We start from the raw sequence: 26,860 nt of genomic DNA on the forward strand, positions 1-26,860 counted from the left end.
TTTTAACCATTAAGCTAAATTCTGAGATGCTATGCTCTTTGTGTATATCCTGGTAGTTCCCTGGAAATCTGGGTATCTCTGTGACACTTGAGACTCAGAGCTAGAGTTCAGCACCTCTGTAAGTCAGTATTACTCCATATAGCAACTGTTAAAAGAAGCTGAGAAAGACATCAGATTCCACTTAAGGATATGAATGAAATGGATTTGATTAGGACTAACATCTAGACACTTGCCCTTATGAAACTTATCCCTCTAATGGTGAAGCTAAGCCTACTTATAACTATGCCTAAGAATTACCCCCAGAAAACCTCTTTCATTGCTCAGATGCGGACTGTATCTCTGTCAACTCTGCAAATTAACTACCCTCCCCTCTATGTGGGACATGACTCTCAGGGGTGTAAGTCTCCCTGGCAATGTGGGATATGACTCCCAGGGATGAGCCTGGACCTGGCATCATGGGATTGAGAATGCCTTCTGACCAAAAGGGGGAAAAGAAATGAAACAAAATAAAGTTTCAGTGGCTAAGACATTTCAAATAGAGTGGAGAGGTCATTTTGGAGGTTATTTTTATGCATTGTATAGGTATTCCTTTTTAGTTTCTGTTATATTAGAATAGCTAGAAGGAAATACTTGAAACTGTTGAATTGTAATGCAGTAGTCTTGATTCTTGATGATAATTGTATAACTATATAACTTTTATCGTGTGACTGTGTGATTGTGAAAACCTTGTGACTGACACTTCCAGATCCAGTGAATGGGCAGAGCAGTAATAAATAAAGACAAAAATATATAAATAATAGGGGAGGATGGATAATGGGTATGGGATTTCTGGGTGTTCTTTTTTATTTTTATTTTTTTGTTTTTATTTTTTTGGGGGAGAGTAATGAAAATGTTTTAAAATTATGGTAATGAATACACAAGTACATGATATCACTGTGAGCCACTGATTGTATACATTGGATGGATTATATGGTGTGTAAATATATTTCAATAAAATTACATTAAAAAATCTATGAAGCACAATGTGTTCTAAAATTAAATAGTCCAAGTGTGAAAGAGCAAAAGCAAAGAATGTAGATTAACTAAAAGAAAATAGATCCACTACAAAGAGAAATGCAAAAAAATAAGATTATTACAAAAGGATTATGATGAAATTCTCTTTAATCAATTGTAAAACTGCTGAACACTTTCCAGAAGATACATCCTCTTAGCCAACCTACCCAGGATTTGAAAAGTTGTATTTGAAATAAAATGTTGAGGTTTGCTAAGCTATTTTTTAAAAAACACATTTAAATGAGGCCATTTTCTGCCAAGAGAGGAAATGCTGCATAGGCATAAACATAGTGATTTCTTCTTACAGCCTTTTCACTAGGGTCATAGGAATCGCTCTCCAAAGATAGCACAACTGCATGCTCTCCACCATGACCACATTGATGATATCAGATCTTTGAGGTATGTATCCATCAGGAAGTTTCAGAGAATCCAAGGTGAAAAAGATACTATCACCTATCACCCTATTTCTTCCACAGAAACTAGTGATGAAGACCTGAAATATAAGAAATGAAAAATGTCTGTTTAGAAGCAAACACTGTAACAGGGTCTGCACATCCTCCCTTTGGCTCCCAACTGTAGATCACCCCAAATCAGTGATTCCCAGCCTGCCTGGCACATTTGAAACAACAGGGGTGCTTGGAAAATACCCATACCCAGGTGCTAGCCTAGACAAATTAGATCAGAACCTCCGGGAATGTGGCCTGGGTCTCAGATGAGAAAAACTGCTCTAAATATTGCCAAATGTACATTGACCTCGAGAGTTATGGTTGAGAGAATGGAAAGAGTTGAGTAAGAAAGGAATGTGGTGATAAGTTGACTATTATTTTCCCCCTACTTCCTTTGTCACATTCCAAGCTCATTCTCCCACCTCTACCTTTGTGCAAACTGAATTTCCAGTTCATTTTCCCCTCAGCCCCCACTTCCCAAATAATACCCAGCTTGTACTAGTAAGCTCAAGTCCCACTCCATTCTTTTCCAACAGTTCTCTGGTGCACAAACTTTGTCTTTTCTTGTTCTCAGAACATTCTAACACTTCCCAAATAAACTGCATAATTTAGAACATAATAACACGTAAGTTCAAACATTTTCTCTAATTATTTCCTTTCAGCAGTACAGCCTTTTCAATAAGAAATTTGGCCCCTCTTCAGCAAAGAATGTATTTTCCATTATTTTTCTAGATTTCCCAGAACACCCAATAGAATCCTGAGCAGCAAAAATTATCACTAATGGAAGAGTTAGCAGAAACAAATACAACGTCATCATGCAAACGAACGACCTCATGCACGTGCTTATGTCTCAGAGGCTTCATGGAGATTGCCTTTCTGCTGTAGGTGGATAGATGGATGGAAACCTCAGCTTCTATCCAGTCACTTGGGGAAGGTTCAAAACCTAAAGCCACCACGGAGAAAAAATCGAATTGTAGTTATCACTTATTTTTGGCGATGTTAAATTTCGCAAGTTATGTTGAAGCTGTAATACACTAATTTCTCTGAGATCTAAGGTACATTTTGAACATTTTGAAACAGGTACCCTCTAAGTGTTCCTGTAACATATTAGGCATTGATTCTCCTCTGCTGATTCCACAAAGTCAAATTGGGAAAAGGGTCGACTCGTGCATTCAGAGGCCAGTCTTTCTGGGAGCAGAGCACGGGGTTTATAAAACCTCTGGTCACATTCACAGCTCCTTTAGGAGAGGCAGTAAAGCACACAGATAGGAGTGCAAATCTGAACCTAGCTGCCTGTCTGCAAATCTTGATAGGTCCACATAGGTTGCAACCTTGGTCAAGACACTTCATGCTAATTGGCCTCAGGTTCGTCATCTAAAAATGAGGAGTGCAATATGGTACTCAGCACATAGAGCTGCGGGACAATTACCCTATATATGTAAAACTCACAAAATAGTGCTTAGCCCATAAAAAGCACCAAATAAACATTGACTGTTATTACTTGTAGCAGCACTAGGAAATACTGCTACAGTGAGAAGGAAGCAAACTTTCCAGGTTTTTAAGACAGATAGTAAATGATGATATAAATATATATATCTTATACTTTACATTTATGAACAAATAGTTACAGATTTTCACAATAAGGTAAAAGTAAGTCATAAGATACGAAGGGAAAATTTGGAATAACTGGAACTCTCAAACACTGCTGTTGGAAGTGTAAATTGGTACATCTTTTTAAGAAAACTGGCAATCTCTATTAAAGTTAAACATTCATTTACCTTCTGACTGAGCATTTCCTAGTTCCTTCACATTTCTCATTTTTATTATGAGTGTATTTTAGAATGACCTAAGACACAAGCCTTGGACCTCTTTCTCTCTCTCTCTCTCCACCCCCTCTTCTCATACACTTTTCTTTATATAATATTCACCGGCTTATAATTCCAACATGTATAGACCTCTAACTCTAACCAATCTCAAATTCATATATCCAATTGCCTACTAAATTTAACATGTTTAAAGATGAGCTCTTGCTATTCTTCTCATGGACCTGATTTCATGCCTCTCAGTTTTCCACATCTCAAAAATGGTCATCGCAATAAACATAAGGTTCTTAATAATTAAGAAACTGATTGAGTAGAACTGTACTGGGAACTGGAGTGTAGACATAATTTGTAACCATATCCAAACATGCTATGATATACAACCAACTGAAACCAAGTTGTTGGACTGAAAATTTACAAGCTATAGATCACATCTATTTATTAAAATTGACTGAACAACAAAATTTCTGGGACAAAGCTGATACTGAATACAAAAATATAATACTGAATCAGTATGGCCACATTGGTTTTCTCTCTTTGATGCCCCTATCAATCAAATTTTAGGTATGCCTGAGCCTTTAAGGAGCTGCTGTGTAAATCAACCTAACTGTCCTGATTTTTTTTGGAAATGAGTCCTTTAAATTTTGTTTACAATCAGTTAGGAATCTTCAATTGAAAAATTTAACATCATCCCCCAAATCTTCAGGGTTTGAAGTTTTGGGGAATTACAATTAATGAAAGGAAGCTTGTGAAGAGGAATACTTTGAAATTTATCCTTCTCAGAAGCAAACAAATTGAACCATTAGAGCTCAAATGGCATACAATAAATAATTTTGAAACTGGATGGTTGGACTTGGGAACATCTCAACTTGTGGTGAGGCTCTTTTAACATAGCTCTTATTTTTAATTGAATATATACATACTCTATAACAGAATGGAAGGAAATTGAGGTGATTTATGAATTTGCTGCTGTATCTCAATTTGATGAAACGTTCAAAAGTTTTCAAAATCCCCATTAATACACATGAATGTGTTTGTTTCCTTAAAATACTTCTATCTTTGAAAAATTCATGAACAATACTATTTCAAACATCCAACAATAAAACCAATATGTTAGTCAAATAAGTATTTCAAAAACTGATTTAATTTTAATTGTAACACCCCCTTTTAGTCTCAGAATTGTCCCAGGTTGGACAATAAAGCATACCCCAGATACAGCTGTATGCAGCCGGACAGAAGCTATGGCCCTTGTTCCCCTCCAGGCTCCTGCTTGTGCTTCCCATTGGTTACATCCAAGCAAAAGAATGACAGCCATCATAGGGCAGGGTCCTTTAATGAATTCAGGGTCACCAAAAAGGCATAATGAAACCGGGCAGCCACCTCCAGACTGGGTAAGAGGCTGGATTGTTGGCCAACTCAAGCCTGAGGGGAAAGTCTCAAAAGGGATAAGACTACATAGACTTCCTATTAATCCTGCAAGGGGGTACTCAAGCCAGTTTATTCTAAAAAATAAAGAAATAACCTTATCTAAGTTTCTAACTCAGGTCACACTGGTAACTAAGGAAATGCAGGATGTAACAGGACTCTACTAGTGCTTCAAGTGAAAAATAAAAAGGAAAGAAATAGCTACACTGTGCACTGGGTATAGCTCCCCACTCTTTAAGTGGAACGCCCAATTCCATTTTAGCATCCTCCACCAAAATGGTTAAAAATTTATTGTTTATTCACATGTAAGAAACAATCTGAGACCTATTACCGATGTTAACATTTCCCATGAGCCACACTGATGGAACTGACTTCAAATCTCCTTCCATCAATCATTCCTGACCATTTCTGCACCTTCAATCAATCCCTTGCCATTACAAACACAGTCAAGTCTCTCCCATCGTGAGAATTCTCTTAGCAAGGGCTACCACTGATTGCCTTCCTGTTGATGTGGTTATAGGAACTGAGAGATTCCTTTGGAGCCAAGCAATCACTGGGGCCTCTTCTCCCAGAATTGGGGATTGCTGACTAAATAGGTCTTAAAATCCCAGCTGGCCATCTGACAATGTCATTTTGGAGGACACCAGGGTTGGCAACTAAGTTCAAGTCCTGGCCTTTACATCCACAAAAAGTAAAACAGCAAGATTCCTGGTGGGGCTGAGCTAACTTCCTTTTGTCCCAAGTTAAATGGCAGCTGATTGGGCTACAACAGGCACCACGTTTCTGCTTCTATCCCTCCTTCAAAATTTAGCTCTGCAGGGGTAGCTGGGGGATGGGATCCAGCTCAGAGAGCGCTTCATTGACTCAGCCTTCCCCAATTCTCCTCATAGCCATCAACCATTCTCTCTGCTCTGCCCAGCAAGGCTGTTCTTACCATATTATATGACTATTTGAAAGGGCCAATGATAAAACCATCTGTTGGCTCTTTGCAGGCAGGGCTTGATCAAGTCTTACTCATCTTGGTCTCTCCAATATCTAGCACTCTATCGTGAACATAGCAGGTACCTCAATAACAGTTGCTGAATTCAACACAAATAGCATAGGCAAATGAACACACCATTGCTTTAGGGATAAAAAAAACAAAATGTTATATCTGTTAGTTACAAATAGCATTCAACAATGCACACACACACACACACTGAAAGGTACAATGCTAACTTCAAACCTCATTTTAAAAGTAATAGTACCCTGTATAATGGTAATATTTCTAGTTATATTAGAAATTCAATACCTGTATGAACAGAGAAATTACACAGATATTAATGGCTGTATTTGATAAAGGAACATGAAAAATTATAGCATATGTTTTTAAAAACATTACATATCTGACCTTATGCTTTACAGCATCTTCAACTCCAAAGGCCCAGCTCAAACATTCAAGAGCCCCATGGATTGGAAGTAAGTACAATGGAGAAGTAGTTCTAGTACTAAAACCCTCTCAACAAATTAAGCATGTTCCAAATTTGACTCTCAGAATGATTCCTGTAAGCATGTCTAAATCCAAGCTATAACATTTTAAAAAACAAGCAAAACCTAATTTTAAATAAAAAGTGTAGATCATACCATTACACACAACCTCTAGAGAGAAGTAACTTGTGTGATCAATGTAGCCAGCACCTTCCATTACAGAGGTAACACAACCAATTAAAACTCTGGAAGGGGTGTATGGCAGTCCATCACCATGGCAATTATCACAGAAGGAATACACCTGTACAACAAAGGAAAAGTTCAAACATAACAAAAGTTGAAAAATGGGAAACATATAATTAAATCATCATTGTTCAAGAAATGGTTTAAAAACTGTCATAAACACTGATAAATATATTCAGCTGACTAATATGTGAGACAGGAGATGGTAAAGGTAATAGCTTAGTTTTATATTTTCATGCATCTAAAATCACCATTTGCACACCCAACAAATTGAATGCATTATGCTCTGATAGTTTTAGATTCAAATATAAAAGATGCACTGTTCTTGCCCTCCAGGAATTCACAATCAAATGGGAGTAAAAGACAAAAATAACCACTTCAAAGCAAGTTGCAATAAATGATATAAAACAAGTTCAAAAACTGAATTCTGGGAAATCCTGGGAGTGGGAGGATTTCAGACTGGGCAAATAGAAGGCAGTTTTTTGGAGAAAGTGGGATTTGACCTGGTCTGTTAAAGAAGAGAAAAAATTCACCTGGCAAGTGGGGGTGGGGGAGTAGCTGGGAACAGGGCTGGGGAGACAGTAAAAGGAGCAGAAAAACATAAGAAGCCAAGTTTGGAAATATTGAGGAAAGCTGTAAGATTCAAGAGTGGGATACTGTGGGCACATTGCATGAGATAAAGATGGAAAAAGAACCTCAAAGTCTCAACAAAGGCTAAGTCAAACTAGGGCTTTAATCTATCTACAACAGGGAGGTATCCAAACCTTTTTGTTCACTGTAAGTGAAATGACCTTATTTTATATTTTGATTTTTTAATTACACAAGTAATTCATGTTCATCATATAAGAAGTAGAAAGTGCAGATGAGCCAAAAGCATCAATTACCCATAATCCATATTTTCACTACCTAACTAGAGAAAATCACTGACCACATTCTGGTATTTACTTTGCCCAAATGTTTTTACTATTTATAAATATATATACACTATTATGAAGGAAAATTTAACATTATAAATGTTATTCAAGTATCACCAAATGATCACAAAAATGTCAACAGATTGTTAAAATATTATTTTAATGGATAATATGGCAAATCATGGAATGGATGTGCTACAATTTATTGACCTGATTCCACATTGTCAGACATTTAGCTTGTATCCTGACCCACTGTCTATTTGCCTGATTTATTTCTGAAGGATAAACTCCTAGGAGTGGAATTTCTTGTACAAAAGTTCCTGATGTTTATTTTGTGAATAGCCGAGTTCATGAACACCCTAGTATTTTAATAGCTTACTTCATGAAATATTCTCATTTCTCTCAATGTCTTTCCAGCTTTCCACACCAATGTTGCTGTCATTTCACTTCACTGGGACTTCAGCCCCAGGCTCCCCTCTCTCCAGCACCACTTCTGTCATTATCCAGGTGGATGATCCACAAGACACTCTGACCTGTCTGTTTCCCGACTCCATCCCCTCTCACACTCACAGTGAAACTGAACCTTGCCCAAGTTCCATATGGAATCCTCCACTCTCCCACCTCTGATAATCCTTCCCAGTCTGGTCGACCAAAATGGTGGCATAAGATGCTCCAGTGTGCCCACCCCCCACCATGAATCTATGAGCTAGCAAAAACTGGCAGTGCCATTTCCCTCAAAACTCTGGAAAACAGTCAAAGGGTTGCAGTAACTGGTCAAGTGACAAATCAAAAAAACAAGCAGCTCGAAAACCTGTCTGCGAAGCTCCTGGAGCCCTTGCTAGCCCCTCCCCCATCTCTTCTCCAGTGAGGTTTGGAGCCAGCCTGCGCTTCCCCTTTGGGAACCTGGCCCTGATCCAGAGAGAACAGAGCAACCCCTGAGCACATACTGGGGTGCCTGTAAGTCAGTGCCAATCTCTGGTGGAAACTTGTCTCAGGCTCCCCCTGGGAGAATTTTCCCTTCAGGAGAGGTACCTTGCAGAAAGCTAAAGCAGTGAAAGGAACAATTAAGCTGAGGTGATCTGGGGCAAGGGACTACTTGCATTATGTCTTACAATAGAGCCCCCAGGAGGGGCAGAGGGAATATTCAAAGAAATAAGGGCAGAAAACTTCCCAAATTTAATGAAAGGCATGAATATGCATATTCAAGAAGCCCAAAGATTTCCAAACAGGGAAAACACCATCAACTCTTGACCTTCACCCTCTTTGTCATTCTCAGCTAGCAAAACCCAAACCCAGTAAGGCCCAACTATCCAGCTATTTTCCTCCTTTGCCCAAGCAACTGAACTCTCCAGCAAAGAAAACAAAACCAGTGGATTCAGCGGTCTAGGACAACTTACAATGATGGACACAATTCTCACATGAGCACACGACGCTATCTGATAACCTTACGCTATTCCCTAGTGAACATGCTTTTCCTCAATCTGAGATTATATATACCTCAATAGTATATAGCCATTTTATTTTTTTAATTACACAAATATTTTATGTTCATTGATGAAAGAGTAAACACAGATAAGAAGGCCTTGCCTCCTGCTTCTCTGAGAAAATAAAGGTCACTGGACAGGAGTCCTGTCCCAACCTCCTGGCACCTGTCGTGGCTTTCTCCACCCTCTTTCCTGACAGTGGAGGGATAGCCAAGCCCTTCCTCAGGCTGACCCCCAGCCGAGCACACAATACCATTTTCTCTTGACTCCAGGAGGTCTTGACTCCTATAGTTACTGCTTCTCTTCCTTCTACATCAATTCTCTCTCCAATGGCTCAGCATATTCTAGAAACTCCTAGCTTAAAAAAACACAAATACACTTCCCTTGGCTTCACTTGCTACCCCCTCAGCAAAAGAAAGTAAAGGAATCCTCTGGATTCACTTCCTCACTTCCCATTCCCTCCTCAACCCACTGTTATATAAATGAGCTAAAGAGGGCTCTGCATATTGGCCGTGTGTGTTGTATATTTATTCACATCAGCCTAGGCCTGTTAGCCCCCACCCACACTCCCCAAAGAAGGCTGCCAGTGAAAAACTCAAATTCTTACATATCCAATTGCTTTTAAAATAGTCCTATTAAGAGCTCTGCTCTGGAGTTTTCCCTTGCCCTGCTCCCCCTTTGGAGTGGTCCCCTTCCCCACAGTCTCTGAAAGGTCTCCTGCTGTGAGGGATTTCCCCTCTCACACAACCTGTCATAGCACAGCCCCAGTAAATAGTTTGTGTGGTACTCCCAACTAGTCGTCATGTCTTTTTCCTTGATTAGCTCTGAAATCCTCCAACACGAACTCTGCACCCACTACAATTAGGCTTTTATTCCAATGTGCCAATGACACTGCTCTTAAGTGCAACAGTAGCCTCCAGGTTGCCAAATCCAATGGCCAAGTTTTCATGCTTTCATCACTCAACCTCTTAGCATTTAAGACAATTGGTCACACCCTACTTCCAATATTTTGCCTGGCTTCTGTGTCACCACCCTCTCCTGGAGAGAACCCTTCTTAGCTTCCTTCACTAGATCCTTCTCTGGTCTGAGACTCTTCTTCATCTACACACCAGTCCCATGGGTCTAAATGCCATCTAAATGCTCATGACTCTGATTTCCACATGTACTGAGTTAGAATATGGCTGTCCTGTAGGCATCTCAAACTTAACATGTCCACAATTTAACATGTCCTGAACTTCTCATATACAAGAAAACTACTTTTTCCCCATCTTCTCCATCTCAGGAAATGGTAACTCAGTTCACCTAATGGCTTAACACCTAATGGCATAGCCTGCAATCCTCTCCCTTTCTTTTACACCCTCATCCAATCCATCAGCAAATCCTATCAATACCTTCCAAATATATCTTGTAGTCCAACCACTTGTCATCAACTTTATTCTTCTAGTTCAGGCCATTCCTATTTAACACCTACAATAGTGCAAACTTTCTCCTTTACCCACTTGCTTCCCACTTTGCTCACTACCATCCATTCTCTACACAGCAAACAATGGTTATTTTTACTGGTACATGAAATCTGTATTTTCTTTGTTTAAAATCTTCTAATAGACTTTCAACTAAACTTCAGGTAAAATCCAAACTCCTTATCCCAATCTACAATCTATGTGACCTCTTCCTCTCTGTCCTCAACTCCTGCCAGTATCCCTCTAACTCACCAAATTCAAGGATCTTGGACCATCTTTCTATCCCTCAAACATCCATCCTAAAACCTAAATCTAATGAAAAGTTACTTTCTGTGTTAGGGTTCTCTAGGGAAACAGAATCGATGAGAGGTGTCTCTGATTATCAAATTGTAAAAGTGACTCATGCAACTGTGGGTATGTACAAGTCCAAATTCTGCAGAGCCGTCAACAAACTGTCAACTCCAAGGAAGATGTCCGATGAACTCCTCTGGAAACGAACTGACAATTTCGATGAACTCCTCAGGAAACGAACCGGCAACTTCGACGAACTCCTCAGGAAATGAACTGGGATCTTTGAGGAACGTGCTCGATGAACTCCTCAGGAAACGAACCAGCAACTTCGATGAGCTCCCCAGGAAATGCTTCACCGGGCAGCCAAAGAAGTGAAGGTCCTCTAACCGTCCCGCTTATAAGCCTTCAACTGATCACCCGGACCAAATCCAGCCAATTGCATTCTCTCATTGTGGAAGGCACACCCCCTGATGAGTCATCAGTCAGCTGCAGTCAATTGACCGATGAGCCAACAAACTGGCTGATCACTTGGACCAAATCCAGCCAATTGCATTCTCTCATTGTGGAAGGCATGCTCCTTGATGAGTCATCAGTCAGCCGCAGTCAATTGACTGATGATCCAACAAACCAGTCCATTGGTTTATTAACTAGCCTCAAATATCCTCACAGCAATCGTCAGGCCAGTGCCTGCTTGACCAGACAGCTGGGTCACCTAGCCAAGTTGACACATGAACCCAACCGTCACACTTTCTCAGAGACTAAGAGTCTTGACTTGAAACAGTCAGACACAGTTGAACAAGACATCCAGGTGGACTGAGGAGAGTAGTTGGAGAGCTCCTCTGTGTAGGGAGCTACATTGGGGTAAAAACAGGCAAAGCCTGAAAACAAACTTCCATATTCTCTGACAAGTGATTTCTGCATATGAGAGGAAGGGTAGTCTGGGGTTCATGGAACATAGGTAGATCGGGAAATCAGACATCAGTGTGACAACACGTAACTGGAGGGAAGGCAATGGAGGCAGGGAACTAGTCAGCAAAAGAAAGGGGAAAGATAAAAGAAAAAGCAGTATTGAAGGCCAGAAGTTTTTTCTGAGCTAAGATTGGGGAATGTTTAAATGCTGATGGAGGTCCAGCGGCACCAGCAGCCAGGGTGGCTTGTACCAGCGTCTCCCTCCGGCCACGGCCAGCAGAGCACCGGGCTGGTCAGGAACCATAATGTCTCAGGCGGTGCAGACAAATGGCACTCAACCATTAAGCAAAACATGGGGACTCGGTTTATATGAATTAGAGTGAACACCACAGGAGGTAATAACGGATGGCTTGGAAATTGGGGTTTTACCTCGAAGTCTACACAGTGAATTAATGTGCCTAATTTGTTTGGATCTGTTGAAGAACACATGACAACAAAGGAATGTTTACATCCTTTTTGTGCAGACTGCATTTTCACAGCCCTCCGAAGTGGTAACAAAGAATGTCCTACGTGTCGGAAACAGCTAGCTTCCATTACTTGGTGTAGGACCTATATTTTCTGTAGCATACTAAAAAAGTTAACTTGTATGGTCAGATTGTTCCAACACCCTAATGATATGGAACTTTGAACAGGAAGTGAGATCTGGTAGGTTTGTACAGGTTAGTGTGAAATTTTGATACATCCCAAAGTAGTCTGGGCAGAGAATGAGGATATATTTGCAGGGAACCTGGGGAAATGGGGAAGACTGTGGAAATGTTGGACTTCCCCACCTGGGTTGTTACTGGTGTTCTCCCAAACGTTGAGGACTGGCAGTTTGGTAGGATGAGCCCTCAACCTTGGGAGATGCTGAGCCTAGTTATAATTGTGCCTAAGAGTCTCCCCCAGGGAGCCTCTTTGTTGCTCAGATGCAGCCCTCTCTCTCTAAGCCCATGCAGCAGGTGAACTCACTGCCCTCCCCTCTACATGGGACTTGACTCCCAGGGAGTAAAACCTCCATGGCAATGTGGGATATGACTCCTGGGATGAGTCTGGACATGGCATTGTGGGATTGAGAAAATCTTCTTGACTGAAAGAGGGAAGTGAAGTGAAACAAAACAAACTTTCGGTGGCTGCGAGATTTCAAATGGAGTCAGGAGGTCACTCTGCAGGGCATTCTTATGTACTATATAGATATCCATTTTTTGTTTTTAGCATGTTGGAATAGCTAGAGGAAAATCCTTGAAACTGTTGAACTGCAACCCAGTTGTCTTGATTCTTAAGGACAACTGCATAACTATGTATCTTACCTGGTGTGACTGTGTGATTGTGAGAACCTCAGTGGCTCACACTCCCTTTGTCCAGTGTGTGGACAGATAAGTAGCAAAATGCAGAAAAAAACTGGATGAAAAATGGAGTGGGATGGGGGTATGGAATGTTTTGGATGTTCTTTTTTACTTTTATTTTTATTTTTATTTTTTTTGGAGTAAGAAAAATTTTCAAAAGTTGATTCTGGAGATGAATGCACAACTATATGATGGTACTATGAATGACTGTACATGGTGGATGATGGTAGGTATGTAAATATATCTCAATAAAACTGTATTTTTTAAAAAAATGAGTTTCCAAAAGATCACTAAGACCAGACCCAAACTTTGATGCCCTCATCAGCAAAATTTATCCAAGTCATGATGAATATGAAGCTCATTAAGAGAGAGTATTAGCCAGGATCAACAAGCACAATATTCAGAAAGTTCTCAGTCACAGCATTGAGGAAGGACTGAAGATACAGGCCATGAACAGACTACAGTGAGGCAAGAAACAACAGATTGAAAATGGTGGTGGAGCAGAAGATAATGGTGACACTTCTCACTGTAGTAATGCATCCACACATAGCAAATGGGAAGCAGGACCCAGAAACAAATGGACCAAGACATCTGATGATTCTGGGCTTGAGCTTGATAATAACAATGTAACAGTGACAATTGATCCAGTGATGGATGGTGCTAGTGAAATTGAGTTAGTATTCAAGCCGCAACCCACACTTACGGAAAAAGATGACAGTGCACAGACAAGATACATAAAGACTTCAGGCAATGCCACTGTTGATCACTTATCCAAATATTTGGCTATGAAGTTAGCTTTAGAAGCACTTCAGAGCAAAGAGAATCAAACCAGATGAAACCTGATACAGCCAGTGAGAAGCAGTGTACTATTTACACAGCAACAGTCAATGGCCAGTTCACTTATTAAATGGCTCTTTTTCTTTGGAATTCATCAGTGAGAAATACTGGAAAGTGGACAAACCCATAGAACCTTATTACACATCCACAAAGGAGCACAAATAAGCATTTCCTAAAAACAATTCTGAGAATGAACATATTAATGCCCTATTTCTTTGATATTAAAGATGTACAGTCATTACTTTTATGGACAGAATTTTGGATATGCTGTTCAGTTTTCTTTCTGAGCCAGACTTGTTTACATTATTAGAGTCTTTTCCTTTCAATTTAAGATTTTCTTTTTGGAAGAGGCTGCACTTATTCTGTACTTTTTCTTTCCTCTAAAAAGTCTGAGTTATGTATATTCAGAGTGTGGTTCTATTTAGAACCTTCTTCTGACCTAGGAATTTTTCATAGTTCTTTATTCTTAAGTGAAAATTCAGTTTGCCATCCTTCTCCCTGTGCCCTTAAAAATAAGAATTTTAGGCCTGCAGAATGTTAAATAATATGTATTCTGACCTTTTTCCTCCAGAGTCTTGTACATTTATAGTTTTCTAAATAAACTATAGTATCTTCATGAACACCAAGGCTCAAATTTGCTGTGCTTAAAAACAATTCTTACAGGATTATTAATGTCATGGTATTTTCTTCCATAATATCTCATTTTAAAAAGAGGTTCTTTCTGAACTTATGTCCATTGTCATGCAATGTTACTTTTTTCCATTTTTTTCTTATCATAATTTTGAAATTTCTGGCCCTGTGGAAGAGCATCCACACATTCATTTACAGATTTCACTGAAGAAAAATTAAATTGGCTTTATGTAGTCTTCACGTGTGTATCCAAATAGGTTTTTTTTTTGTATTCTACTGTCACTTCAGTTCCTTAATTATGTGTGTTTGATGTTTTTGCCTCTTAAAATACCAGAGATATGGAGATTTGCACTTTAGCCTTGATGAAAAGTACAAGATGTATTCACAACTTCCTTATTTATTTCTTATTGGTAGCCAGATAACTTTCAAGAATAACATGGCACATAGAAGCAACAATGGGGAAAAAAAGTTCACTTCTGTCTGAAAAGTGTGTTCAGCATTTTGGGTTGCCATCCCAGTTTATAAATTTGATGCTCTGCTGGTCATACTCTAGAGAGAAGGAGGTTAACAGAATTTGACTCCTGCCTTGATATGGAGTGAAAGATAATCTGTAGAAGAATGCCAAGCAGTAGGGTAAAGACATTCAACTCTCCATAATTTAATTTTATATGGAGATGAAAGCCAGAGTGGGGCAGAGCGGGGACAGTTTCAGGTGTTTGGGAGCCAGAGGGCTTTATCCTGGCAGGTCAGATAAGATTGACTTGTGTATTATGTGTCATCTCTGTCCTGATTCTAATGGTATGTTTCCAAGTTTATATCACCACAGTATTTACAAAGATATGTTTGTATTGAAAATTAACCCCTAAAGGGTTTTTGATGGGAGGGACTAATCCTCCAGTATCATTGTAATTAAAGTCTATTTAGTCACTGTAAATATTTATCTGTCAATTTTGACAGATTGGGGACAGCTTGATGTTTTAAATCTTCAGCCCAGAATGAAAATTTCAAAGGCTTATTCAATTTTTTTAACATTTTAGTGAAAATGTTTAAAATCTGTTTTTAGGTTTTTTTGTAATCTGTACATGGTCTTTCAAAACCACCAAAAAGTAAGGGAAATTTTGTATTCAATTCCTTTTTTTTTTTGGTATGTTAAGATGTACAGCTTGTTAATGCATGTCCACTGAATATAGCCCTGGTTTTGTGCTATAACTGCTTAGATTTTATTGGTGGCATTAGATTAGTGGTTGCATTAAATAACTAAATTTCCATTGTGATCATTAATTGAAACTTTGTCTTTAAGCAAAAAGTTATTTGTGAATACAAGTTTTGTGCTTAGAGAATGTATGTGTGTTTATCTGTCAGTATGGAAGGATGTAAAGCCTTTGCATCATTAGTGAATTCATTGGATGTGTAATCCTTTGCAAAATATAATTATAGGTATTTGATAGGGCATTGAAAAAAAATGCTGATGGATACTGGTCCTTAAAGAGGGAGATCCTAAAAAATACCGGAGCAGAAACACTCAGTAGTATGAGAAAAGGTTCTGCAAAAGCAAAGGGAATGAGATCTGAATCACAGATGTTAAGAACTGGCCTTGGTGCAGGGACACTTTTTCAATTCTAATAGGTTGGGAGGAGGAGGGGATAGATGAAGACGTTGGTAGGTTTGCAGGTTATGTTGCTAAACAAATGACAAGAAAAGACCTAAAAAGCTACTAGCTTTCAAAGGAAAGGAAAAGCTACCTCAGCTTGAGAGGTGCCTTCTTATAAACTTCACGGACTATATAATCCTGATGTTAAATTGGGCAGAAACATAAAGAATGAAGGAATGCACCCAATTCTTTGTATAAACTCAATATAATATTGATTATATAAACTGATAAAACTAGCATAAAGAGACAAATACAGATCAATTTCATTTATGGAGATGCAAATATCTTTCAACAAAAAGTAAGCAAGTAAATTCAGTAGTACATTAGAAGAATTATACATCATAACCAAGGGGCACCATTCCCATAAAGTAAGTATGGCTCAATATTAGGAAAATAATTCATATTTTTCTCTGTATTAATAGCTCAAAGGAAAAAAACTATATGAAGACAAAGGAACCCACTCCAATAAAGATGGTGCAGGTAGAGAATTCAGGGCTCTGTCCCACCACAGAATCTTTGAACAAACAGCAAAAATAGGCAGAAACAACTTTCCCAAAGCTCCAGAAAACAGTTAAAGAACTGCAGATGCTATCTAAATAATAGAAATAAAGTAAATCTCAAGCATATAAGAAAAGAAAACAGAAGAATTCAGTAAGTTTATCATCCACCAAGTTATGTAACAAAAGTCAATACTTTCCTATACAGGAAGAAAAATGTGGTTTGAAAATACAATATAAAATACAGTAATAATTGAAAATGTATTGAAAATACATTGAAATATTTTAAATTAGAAATTTATTTTAAAAACTTAAATAATGTAAAGAAAATATAAATTGATAATGAAACAAAATATTTAAAATTTTGGAAAAAAAACAGCAGGAAACCTGCAGAATCTATTCAGTGAAAACTATAAAAGAGTTCAGAAGCATATAAAAGGAGAGACATGCTTTGTTGGTGAAAAGGCCATTATCAATGTTTCAGTTCTTCCTGAATTAAATCTATAAACTCAGTGTCATCCTAAATAAAAATCTCAACAAGTTTTATTCTTGTTGTTTTTGTTATTGGGAGTGGGTGGGCTACAAAGTGATTTTTAAACTTATGCAGAAAAACTAACAGGTGGGAATGTCCAGGAAAATTCCAAAAAAAATTAATAAAAGTTTTAAGAGAGAAACTAGGCTACCAAACATCAAAATGCTTTGGTAATTCAAATCATTTTATCATACCATGAGACTAAGATAAAATCAAATGAACACAACAGGATGTCTCAATGGTTTCAAATGCCTGTGGGAATGTTGTATATGATAGAAGTGGCATTTCAACTCCATAGGGAAATTAATTATTTAGTTACTTAAATTTAAATATTAGTTAGTAAAATAAAGGTATGGGGACTACAGGGTAAACATTAGCAAACAAGATCTGGATCCTTCTTTTACTTTCTATGACTAAATCAATTCCAGGCAAGAATGGATGTTTAGATATCAATAAATAAACTTTCAGAGGAAAACCTATGTGAATACTTGTGTGAATTATGAAGTGAAATAAGCCTCTGTGAGCATTTTCCAAAAACAAAAGATAGACAAGATGGACACATTTACAGTACTAGAATTTCAACTTCATAAAACAAAGTTAATGGAAAGTCTTAGAGGAAATGGTTGCAAAACCTTCATGTGACAATTTTCCTAACAAAGTTTTGATTTCCCTAACATAAAAACTTTCTAATGTCCCTAATATATAAATAGCTCTAAGGAAAGAAAAGTTGCTCTACTCTCACTAATACTTAAAGAAACACAAATAAATTTGAGGCTGCTGCTTTTCACACCCCAAATGGGCCAATATTTCAAAGACGATAATATTTCCATCCTTGACAATACTGACAGTGTCACACTGTGCTGCTGACCATGTAAATTAGTACAATAGAGCTGAAGGATAATTTGATGAAACCCATTAAAATGGTAAATGTCTGAACTGAAGCTATGGTTGCATGACTACAAATTTATTTTTAAATTTCACTGAATTGTACTCTTAAAAAGGGAAAAATTTAGAGCATGGAAATAATACCCCTATAAAGTTGTGTAAAAATTGCACATCCTTTGACCTAGCAATTCTACTTCTATGAATGCATACTACAGAAAATGGCTTCTTACCTGACAAACAGAACTTGTAGGATGGCATAGAGTCCAATAATTATCATCATTAATCACATTTTTAAATAATCACATTTTTAAATACTAGAAGGATATACAATTTATAATTTTATAAATAGAAGCCTCTACACCAAAATCCCTTCACAGTCATGTGATGGGGACTTCAAATCACACAAATTAGCACATCCACTATACCAGGTCAACTCAGGCAGGTTGAATAATTAGAAGCAAGTTTGGAAGCCCACCAGGAAGAGTTTGTCCCCAAATTCATGCAAATCTTACTTTGACTGCTTTCAATTCATGGGATGTTTTGTCATCATCCACAAGTGCAGTCACTTTCTGTCCAACTTTCAGAAGCACATTGCCAGACACAGCATCATTACTGAAGTAGATCCACTCATTAATGAAGCCAGAAGCACCACAGAACCTTGTCACAGCACTGTGCACAGTTTTCAACCTGGTGTCACCTATGAGATGCGTAAACAAAAAGTTACATTATTGAGTCTCAAAAGCAAACACAAACTACAAATGAGCCCCATCAGAGGAAAATATGGTACACAATAATCCAAATCTAGAAATATAATGGAAATGATTTGATGTACAGATGACAGTGCCAGTAGAGCATAGTGGTTAAGTGTGCAGGATACGGGAGGCAGAAGACTCGGGTTCGAATCCTGTATCCATGTTTCTCTGTGTAGTGCAGTGGCCACAGGGAGTGGAGTGCCTTGGTTAAGAGTACTGATCCTGGAGCCAGGATGCCTGGTTTTGACTCACAGCTCTTCCACTTACCAAATGTGTAACCACACCCACCATGTTTCTTCACCTTCTGACCCCACTGTCATCTGTAAAACCAGGACAATAACAATGTCTGCCCAATAAGGTTGTTATGAGTATTAACTAAGACACACATGTAACTGCATAGCATTGCAAGTGCCTCACACAGGTCCGGGATTAAATGTTAGTTGTTCTTGCATCTGCACCTTGAGAGCCTTTAAGCATCCATCATTCTCACACAACTTCATCAAGGTCATCAACAGAAGTTTTAGTGGAGAGGTTTTGCACAAAACAGAGAAGAGCTCTGAGGACATAAGCAGCAGCATCCTTTTAAAATTCCATATAGTTAATCATGCCAGAATCATTTATTAGATAAATCAGTCTTATCAGTTTGCTTCTACAGAATTGAAATGCTACTTTGATTGCATATCTATTTAATATGTATGTTTGTTTATAATACATTATGTGTATATGTACATAATATACATATATAATTATCCTCAATGTATTTATCCATTTCTTCATAAACATTATCTGTTTTTATGAACAGGTACTTCATGGACTTAATGGCAAATTTTAATTTCTGGTTAGTTACATCCCTCCAAACACACACACACACACAAATACACCATTGCAAAAACACTATTCTTTTCCATAATATCCTTGGCAATTATTGGAACATTAAAAATATTTAATCCTTTCCTCCCTTCCTCTCCACTCACTGGAATTTTTGTTGGAATGCATTCAATTTATCTATTTGTATTTTTATAAAATTCAATATTCTAATCCAGAACAATGGACTATCCCTACATATATATATTCAGATTTTGTATTTCACATTTAGCAAGATTTATAATTTTCTGTATATAAGTTCTAAATATTTCTTATTAATTTCTTATTAAATGTATTTCTATGCATTAATCATTTTCAGCACTTAGTTCATTTTTTTCTTTTCTTTTATAGAGTATTATCACTTCAGAGAAAAGGCCTACTGATTTGTAAGTTTAACTTGTATTGATGTTGTTTAATGTGACAAAATTTACTTAATTATAGTTTTTATTATTAGCCTTCAAATGGCCTACAAACACAAATAAGTTTGTCTCATGTGCCGGGTTGGCTATATTATGTCCCCCAGAAAAGCCATGTTCTTTAATGCAATCTTGTGGGGTCACTGACAGTCCATGGCATGAGGTGGCAAAGGAGATATGCAAAATAGCACCATTTGATTCTCCTAATCATACTCCAGTATGAAGCAAGGCTCTGGGTGACAATGTTTTCAACACCTTCACAGAGTTTTGCAGAATTAAGAGGTATAATGAGGTTGGCTGGCTGCTCTTAGATACTTTGGATAAAGTTGCAAGAGAAAGGGATGAGCTAAAGGCTTCAAATTCAAAACTTATATGCTGTATGATAGATGTAAAAGTTTCTATGTGTGCCCTGAAAGAAAATCTTATTTCCTGTGCCTGCAGACTGGAAGTTTCTGAAAACCAGATGCAGGCTCTCATTGTGTGAGTAGCAGATTTACACATACTCTGGATATGGGTTTGCCTTCCCTGAATGACATGCTTCTACCAAAACTACCATCTGTGGACCTACAGAATGTCTTATCAACCATCATGGTATTCCACACAGCATTGCTTCAGACCAAGGAACCCACTTCACAGCAAATGAAGTGAGGGATGGGCACATGCTCATGGAATTCTGTGGCCTTACCATGTTCCCCATCATCCAGAGGCAGCTGGGTTGATAGAACAGTGGAATGGCCTGTTGAAGACTCAATTATGGTGCCAACTAGGTGGCAATACCTTGCAGGGTTGGGGTAGTGTTCTCCAGGAGGCTGTGTATGCACTGAATCAGCATCCACTCTATGGTGCTCTTTCTCCCATAGCCAGGATTCATGGGTCCAGGAATCAAGGGGTGGAAACAGGAGTGGCACCACTCACTATCACTCCTAGTGATCCACTAGGCAAATTTTTGCTTCCTGTCCCTGCAAGCTTAAACTCTGCTGGTCTACAGGTCTTGGTTCCAAAAGGAGAAGTGCTTCCACCAGGAAACACAACAATAATCCCATTGAACTGGAAGTTAAGACTGCCACCTGGCCACTTTGGTCTTCTTATGCCTCTGAATCAACAGGCAAGGAAGGGGATTACTGTACTGGCTGGGGTGATTGATCCTGACTATCAAGGGGCAATAGCACTGCAACTACATGATGGAAGTAAAGAAGAGTTTTCCTGGAATACAGGAGATCCCCTAGGGCGTCTCTTAGTACTACCATGCCCCGTGATTCAAGTCAATGGAAAACTGCAACAACCCAATCCAGGCAGGACTACCAAGGGCCAAGAAACTTCAGGAATGAAGGTTTGGGTCACCCCACCAGGCAAAGAACCATGGCCAGCTGAAGTGCTTGCTGAGGGTAAAGGGAAGATGGAATGGGTAGTGGAAGAAGGTAGTGATAAATATGAACTACGGCCACGTGACCAGTTACAGAAATGAGGACTATGATGACATGAATATTTCCTCCTTGTTTTGCTATGATTATGTTTGTATTTGTCTGTAAAGCAAATATCTTTGCTTTCTTCTCTGTCTTATCATATGGCATAAGCTGTAATGTTCATTTTGCTGTATTTAAGCTAAAGGAAATCAATTTTAAGAGCTAATGTCACCCAAGGACTTGCACCCTATTCTGGAGGGATTTAGTGTGTTTCCAGTTGTATGCTGCACAGTGGAGTATTGTTAGGCAAAATATATGTCTGTTATTGTTATCTATGTAGAGATAAAGTATGGTTTTAGGTGATGTGTCTAACTGCCAAGTTGACAAGAGGTGGACTGTGATGGTTAGGTTCATGTGTCAACTTGGCCAGGTGATAGCACCCAGCTGTCTGGTCAAACAAACACTGGCCTAACAATTGCTGTGAAGATGTTTGAGGCTGGTTAATAAACCAACAGGCTGGTTTATTAAATCATCAGTCAATTGACTGCAGCTGTGACTGATGACTCACCAAAGGGCATGCCTTCCACAATGAGGGAATGCAATTGGCTGGATTTAATCCAATTAATCAGTTGAAGACTTATAAGTGAAACAGATAGAGGACCTTCATTTCTTCTTTGGCTTCCCAGTGAAGCATTTCCTGAGGAGTTCATCAAAGTTGCTGGTTCATTTCCTGAGGCGTTCATTGAACACGTTCGTCGAAGATCCCAGTTCATTTCCTGAGGAGTTTGTCGAAGTTGCTGGTTCGTTTCCTGAGGAGTTCATTGGACATCTTCCTTGGAGTTGACAGTTTGCTGAACAGCTCTACAGAATTTGGACTCATGCATACCCACAGTTGCATGAGTCACTTTTACAATTTGATAGTCAGAGACACCCCTCATTGATTCTGTTTCCCTAGAGAACCCTAACTTATACAGGGTGTAAATTTTTGATTGATTGTTTCTATGGAGACATGACCCACCCAACTATGGGTGAGAACTTTTGATCAGATTATTTCCATGGAGGTGTGGCCCCACCCATTCAGGGTAGGTCTTGATTAGTACACTGGACTCTTTAAGAGAGCTCAGGAAGAGAGACAGGAGCTGGCCTGACAGAGATGCTTAGAGATGTTTGGAGATGTGGACAGAAGGATGTTTGGAGATGCTAAGCTAAGAGATGAAGCCCAGAGTTTGCCCTGGAGAAACTAAGAGAGGACCCCCAGATGCTTAGAGAGAAACACCCCGGGAAAACCAAGCAGAGAACTGAGAGAGAGGAGCTAGATAGAAGCCCAGAGACATTTTGGAGAAAGCCATTTTGAAACACAACCCAGGAGCAAAGGACCAGCAGACACCAGCCATGTGACCTCCCAGCTAACAGAGGTGTTCCAGACACCAGTGGCCTTTCTTCAGTGAAGGTATCCTCTTGTTGGGGCCTTAGTTTGGACACTTTTATGGCCCTAGGACTGTAAATTTGTAACCAAATAACCCTCCTTTATAAAACCAATCCATTTCTGGTATTTTGCATAATGGCAGCTTTAGCAAATTGGAATATCTCATGTTCTAATATCCAAATAAATTTTATCACCCTCTTTCATGTTTTATTATCCACATTAAACAAAATGATGTTAATAAGAGTGATGAAAAGTAAGATTGCAGTTCTGTATCTATCTAATAAAATGTTTCCAGCATCTCACCATTATTTTGATGGTTGTTTTCTGGAGTAAATAATTTTCTCTATAGTTAAGCAGTTTTTTCCTATATTAATTTTTCATCTGAAAGGGCTGTTTTCTTTTATGAAATGCCTATGTGGTATTCATTGATGCCATATAAAGTTACATGGTTTTTCTCTTTCAATTTTTAATATAATTAATTATATTGATATAGTTCCTGATGTTGAGTCTTCTTCCATTTCTGGAATAAATTTTATGTGATCATTTTGGGTTTGAGCTGGATAATATCTGCTAATATTTTATTTAGAATTTTGCATCTGGGTTCATAAATGAAATTGTTTTACTAACATCTTTTTTAATTTCATCATTCATTTTTATTACTTATACTCATTTATAAGTTTAATTTGGACAATTGACATATTTTCTACTGTTGAGAATGCTTTAAATTGTTCCTTCTCCAACTTTCCAGTCCTTGCTTGAGATTTGAAATTCCTTGAAAAAGAGAACAACCATATTTTACATACCTCTCTGTCATCATATAGTCATACGGTAAATGCAAAGGTGGGTGCTTAAAAAGTTTGGAATCAAAATAGAATATTAGGAGGTTATTTTTTTCAGGGTGTATTTCTGTTTCTCTAAGACCCTCATTATATAGACTGTAAGCTTTGTATCAATGTTAAATTTTCTGACTTTGATAATTGCACTAAGGTGGTTACATGAATGAATATCCTTGGTCTCTGGCAGTGTACATGCTGTACTAAGTATTCAAAGAGCATGACGTATACACCCTCCACTCCAGTGTTCATAAATGGACTGACAGATAGAGAGAAAGATGGATAGATCAGGAGGTGGATTGACAGGATGATGCATAGATAGAATGATATGAGAAATGTGGCAAAATATTACAATTGGATCTGGATATCTGGAGGGACAGGGATACATTGGAGTTCTCTGTATAGGGTTTGCTTTACTTTTCTAACTGTCCTGCAAGTTTGAAACTTTCAAAATAGAAAGTTAAAAAAAAAGAAGAAATGGTGACTTTTAAGCTGTACTCTGTATGTTTTTAAATTGAAGAGACAGCTTGTTGTTTAGTTAAAACTAGTTTGGTAAATAAGAACATTTGTGTTTTATGCCTGACTGAATAAACTGAGTGTGGACTAAAAAAACAAAAAAGAAAGAAAAAGGAAAGAAAAAAAAAAAGCATTTAAAATTCTGAGCATTGGCTCCAAGCAACATAATTCCAATCCCACAAAAACGTCATAAACCCAAGAAAATGATTTCCCCTGTTGAAAAGACAACCTAGCAACCAAATCTCCTGAAAGAACAGAACATGATCCCCAAACATTTATGGGCACTTCCTTTTTTTTTACTGGTAAATCTAAGCAGGTGTACAAAACATAAATTGGAATTTAGTTTGTGATTAAAACATCCTTGATTAAGAACACATCTTTACTTTGATTATGAAAGTTGATCACATTCAGAGTCTACACTGAGTTTAATAGGATTCATTTTCTTAATGATACTTCACATTAATATAAGATATATGTGGAAAATAACTATATTTTATAAAACAAAAGAGAGGAGAGTGCTATTGTTTTTTACATTCTTGCAAAACTCTTTAATGTCTGGCTTCAGAGAAGATGGCTGGGTACAAATGTCTGATTCTGCAATCTGTTGCCATATGTTGTTTTGGTGGGAACCTATGAAGAAATTCTACCCTTGCACAGTAATGTAGTTGGAAACTGGAGGAGTGTGGCAATTGTGATTCAGATAATTGTGGATACTCTTCTTTGAGAGTGCACCCAAACAATACAAATAACTGTTGGTTAAAGATGGCTTGGAATTTGGAATCTGTAATCAGTACTAATGAACAGAGTATGCCTATCTTGTAATTTGAATGGATATTTTAGCCATGCATGATTTTGTAGTACAATACATTAGTCATTTAGAAAATGTGCTGCTTCAGTGACTTATGCAGGTCTTCCAAATATCCACACATTTCATTATATAGTATCAAAATATATCCTTTGTTAATTTTGCCACTAACCTCATCAAAAAAATCTTTAAATATTGGGACACTTTTGAGTTCATGGTGGCAAATACACATTTCTCAAATTTCCAGTATTTGCTTAAACACTCAAGCATTATCATTAGCAACAATTACTGTCAGTTGTTATCATTGGAGTGACCAGCTCATTTTGGCCACTTCCAAGAAAATGCCTGCCAATTCCACAAGTCTGAAGGAAAATAGTTTATCTGACAGTCATTCTTTCAAGTGAAAATGGTATTCTATGACAAAGGAGGGCAGTTCAGCACACAAACTAAAAAATTGCACAAGGGCTGTCCTCATGACAAGTGCAGCACTCTGATAGCAGGAGAACCACTTTGTGTTCACGTCCCTCATTGTCATACTGAATAGTGAGAAGACATATGTGCCAGGGCTTAGATTTAGTAAAATTAACAATGCCTCCTGCTTCATCAAGGATATCCTTGAGTGAAAAAGACAATACTAACATATTTTCATACCATCAAAACAGTTTTGTCTTAACACCCAAGAGGGACTTGGAGATGTCCAGGGTCTGTGACTCACACTTTAAGCACCCCCAATTTAAGGTCTTGGGAATACCTGGGTCCAACCAATATTTTTGACTATTTTTTTTCCCTTGTAAATTATCACATCATTAGTCTTGCATTTGGCAGATTTTTAACGGTCAACTTCTGATGTTTGGAAAGTTGTATTGACTTTGGTTGGTATTCTACAATGAATAAGTTATTTGAATTTGCAGAATGTGCTGTAATCCCTTAATGCCAGAAAGGCTCTTGGGAAAGTAGCACAGTAAGTGCAAACTCTTTGCAATGTATAATCATCTTCCAATATGCAAAATAAACAACTTTAAGCTCTTATGAATTATATGGTCATAATTTATAGCAAAATGACTGATCTGTAGGAAGTGCTAGGTAGAAAATTGCTTGCCTGGGGAAATTGAATGAAGTTGGGCACAGGAAAGAAACGAATGAAGAGAGGAAGAAAGCAGTGTTCATGCCAGTTCCTCATGGGATGTCTTCAGGAAGCCTAGAACCTCAGGAATGTATCTGTAGTATGGAGTACTAAAGAAGAATTCTAAAGGAAAGGGATCTAGCCCATGGAGAACAGATTCAGAAAAGAGAAAGAGCAAAAGTTTGACTAACTCCTTCTATAATCACCCTTTTACAAACTGATAGGTCAGCATAATGTACTGGAAGTCTTGGATAATCCAGAGATTTTTGCAAGTAGCAAAGATGCTGGTTACTAGTTGCCCAGTGTGGCATGAATGGGTGGCTAACTCCCATACTTTCAGTTTCCCACTCTCTTGACTTGAGTTTGCAGGCCCCAAGGAACCATTCTAGCCTTGAGCTTCAATGTCTGTGTTAAAGCTCAGTCTACCTGATGAACAGATGAGCTCCACTGTATACTCCTTAGAGAGCAAACCTACTCCAAGGGGGCCCTTGGTGCCAGCCCATGACACATGGTGAGATTCTCTTTACCTCTAGAATCAGCCTGGAGAACACACAGGTTTCTTTGGAGCCAGGATGGGTCCTTTCTTCTGTACATTCAGGAAGCAAACCCCTTTGAGAAATTGATGATGTGCACAGCTCCTGTAACCCAAGACATGTACATATGCACAGGCATAATTCTGTGCACTATCAGAGAACTAACAGATGCTCTGAAGTCCATCCATGGATGTCAGGTTAAGAAGGCCTGTATAACACAGTTAAGGGTGTAAGACTGCTGTATATTTCAAAGTTGGGGGCCC

The 26,860-nt window shown here is 38.3% G+C and overlaps 1 protein-coding gene and 1 pseudogene across 4 annotated transcripts in view; one reads left to right on the forward strand and one right to left on the reverse strand.

The window, feature by feature from the left end:
- Nucleotides 1-1,143: 1,143 nt before the first annotated feature.
- Nucleotides 1,144-26,860, reverse strand: part of CT55 (cancer/testis antigen 55) — a 33,571-nt gene continuing 7,854 nt past the window's right edge. Inside the window, exons 2-6 of one of the 4 annotated variants that reach the window (XR_005214823.1) lie at nt 18,439-18,623; nt 6,368-6,512; nt 4,527-5,866; nt 2,330-2,442; nt 1,144-1,546 (exon numbers count right to left, since the gene is read on the reverse strand). Coding sequence is in view for 1 of the 4 variants with exons in the window: in XM_037823159.1 (XP_037679087.1) it covers nt 1,355-1,546; nt 2,330-2,442; nt 6,368-6,512; nt 18,439-18,623 (635 nt within the window). In the remaining 3 variants the exon portion in view is untranslated. Of the gene's footprint in view, nt 1,547-2,329; nt 2,443-4,526; nt 6,513-18,438; nt 18,624-26,860 lie in introns of all 4 variants that reach the window. The other 3 variants (XR_005214822.1, XR_005214821.1, XM_037823159.1) reach the window with 3 other exon arrangements.
- LOC119524468 lies at nt 11,818-13,896 on the forward strand (annotated as a pseudogene).

This window comes from Choloepus didactylus (assembly GCF_015220235.1).
Source record: "Choloepus didactylus isolate mChoDid1 chromosome 11 unlocalized genomic scaffold, mChoDid1.pri SUPER_11_unloc1, whole genome shotgun sequence".
Taxonomy (NCBI): Eukaryota; Metazoa; Chordata; class Mammalia; order Pilosa; family Megalonychidae; genus Choloepus; species Choloepus didactylus.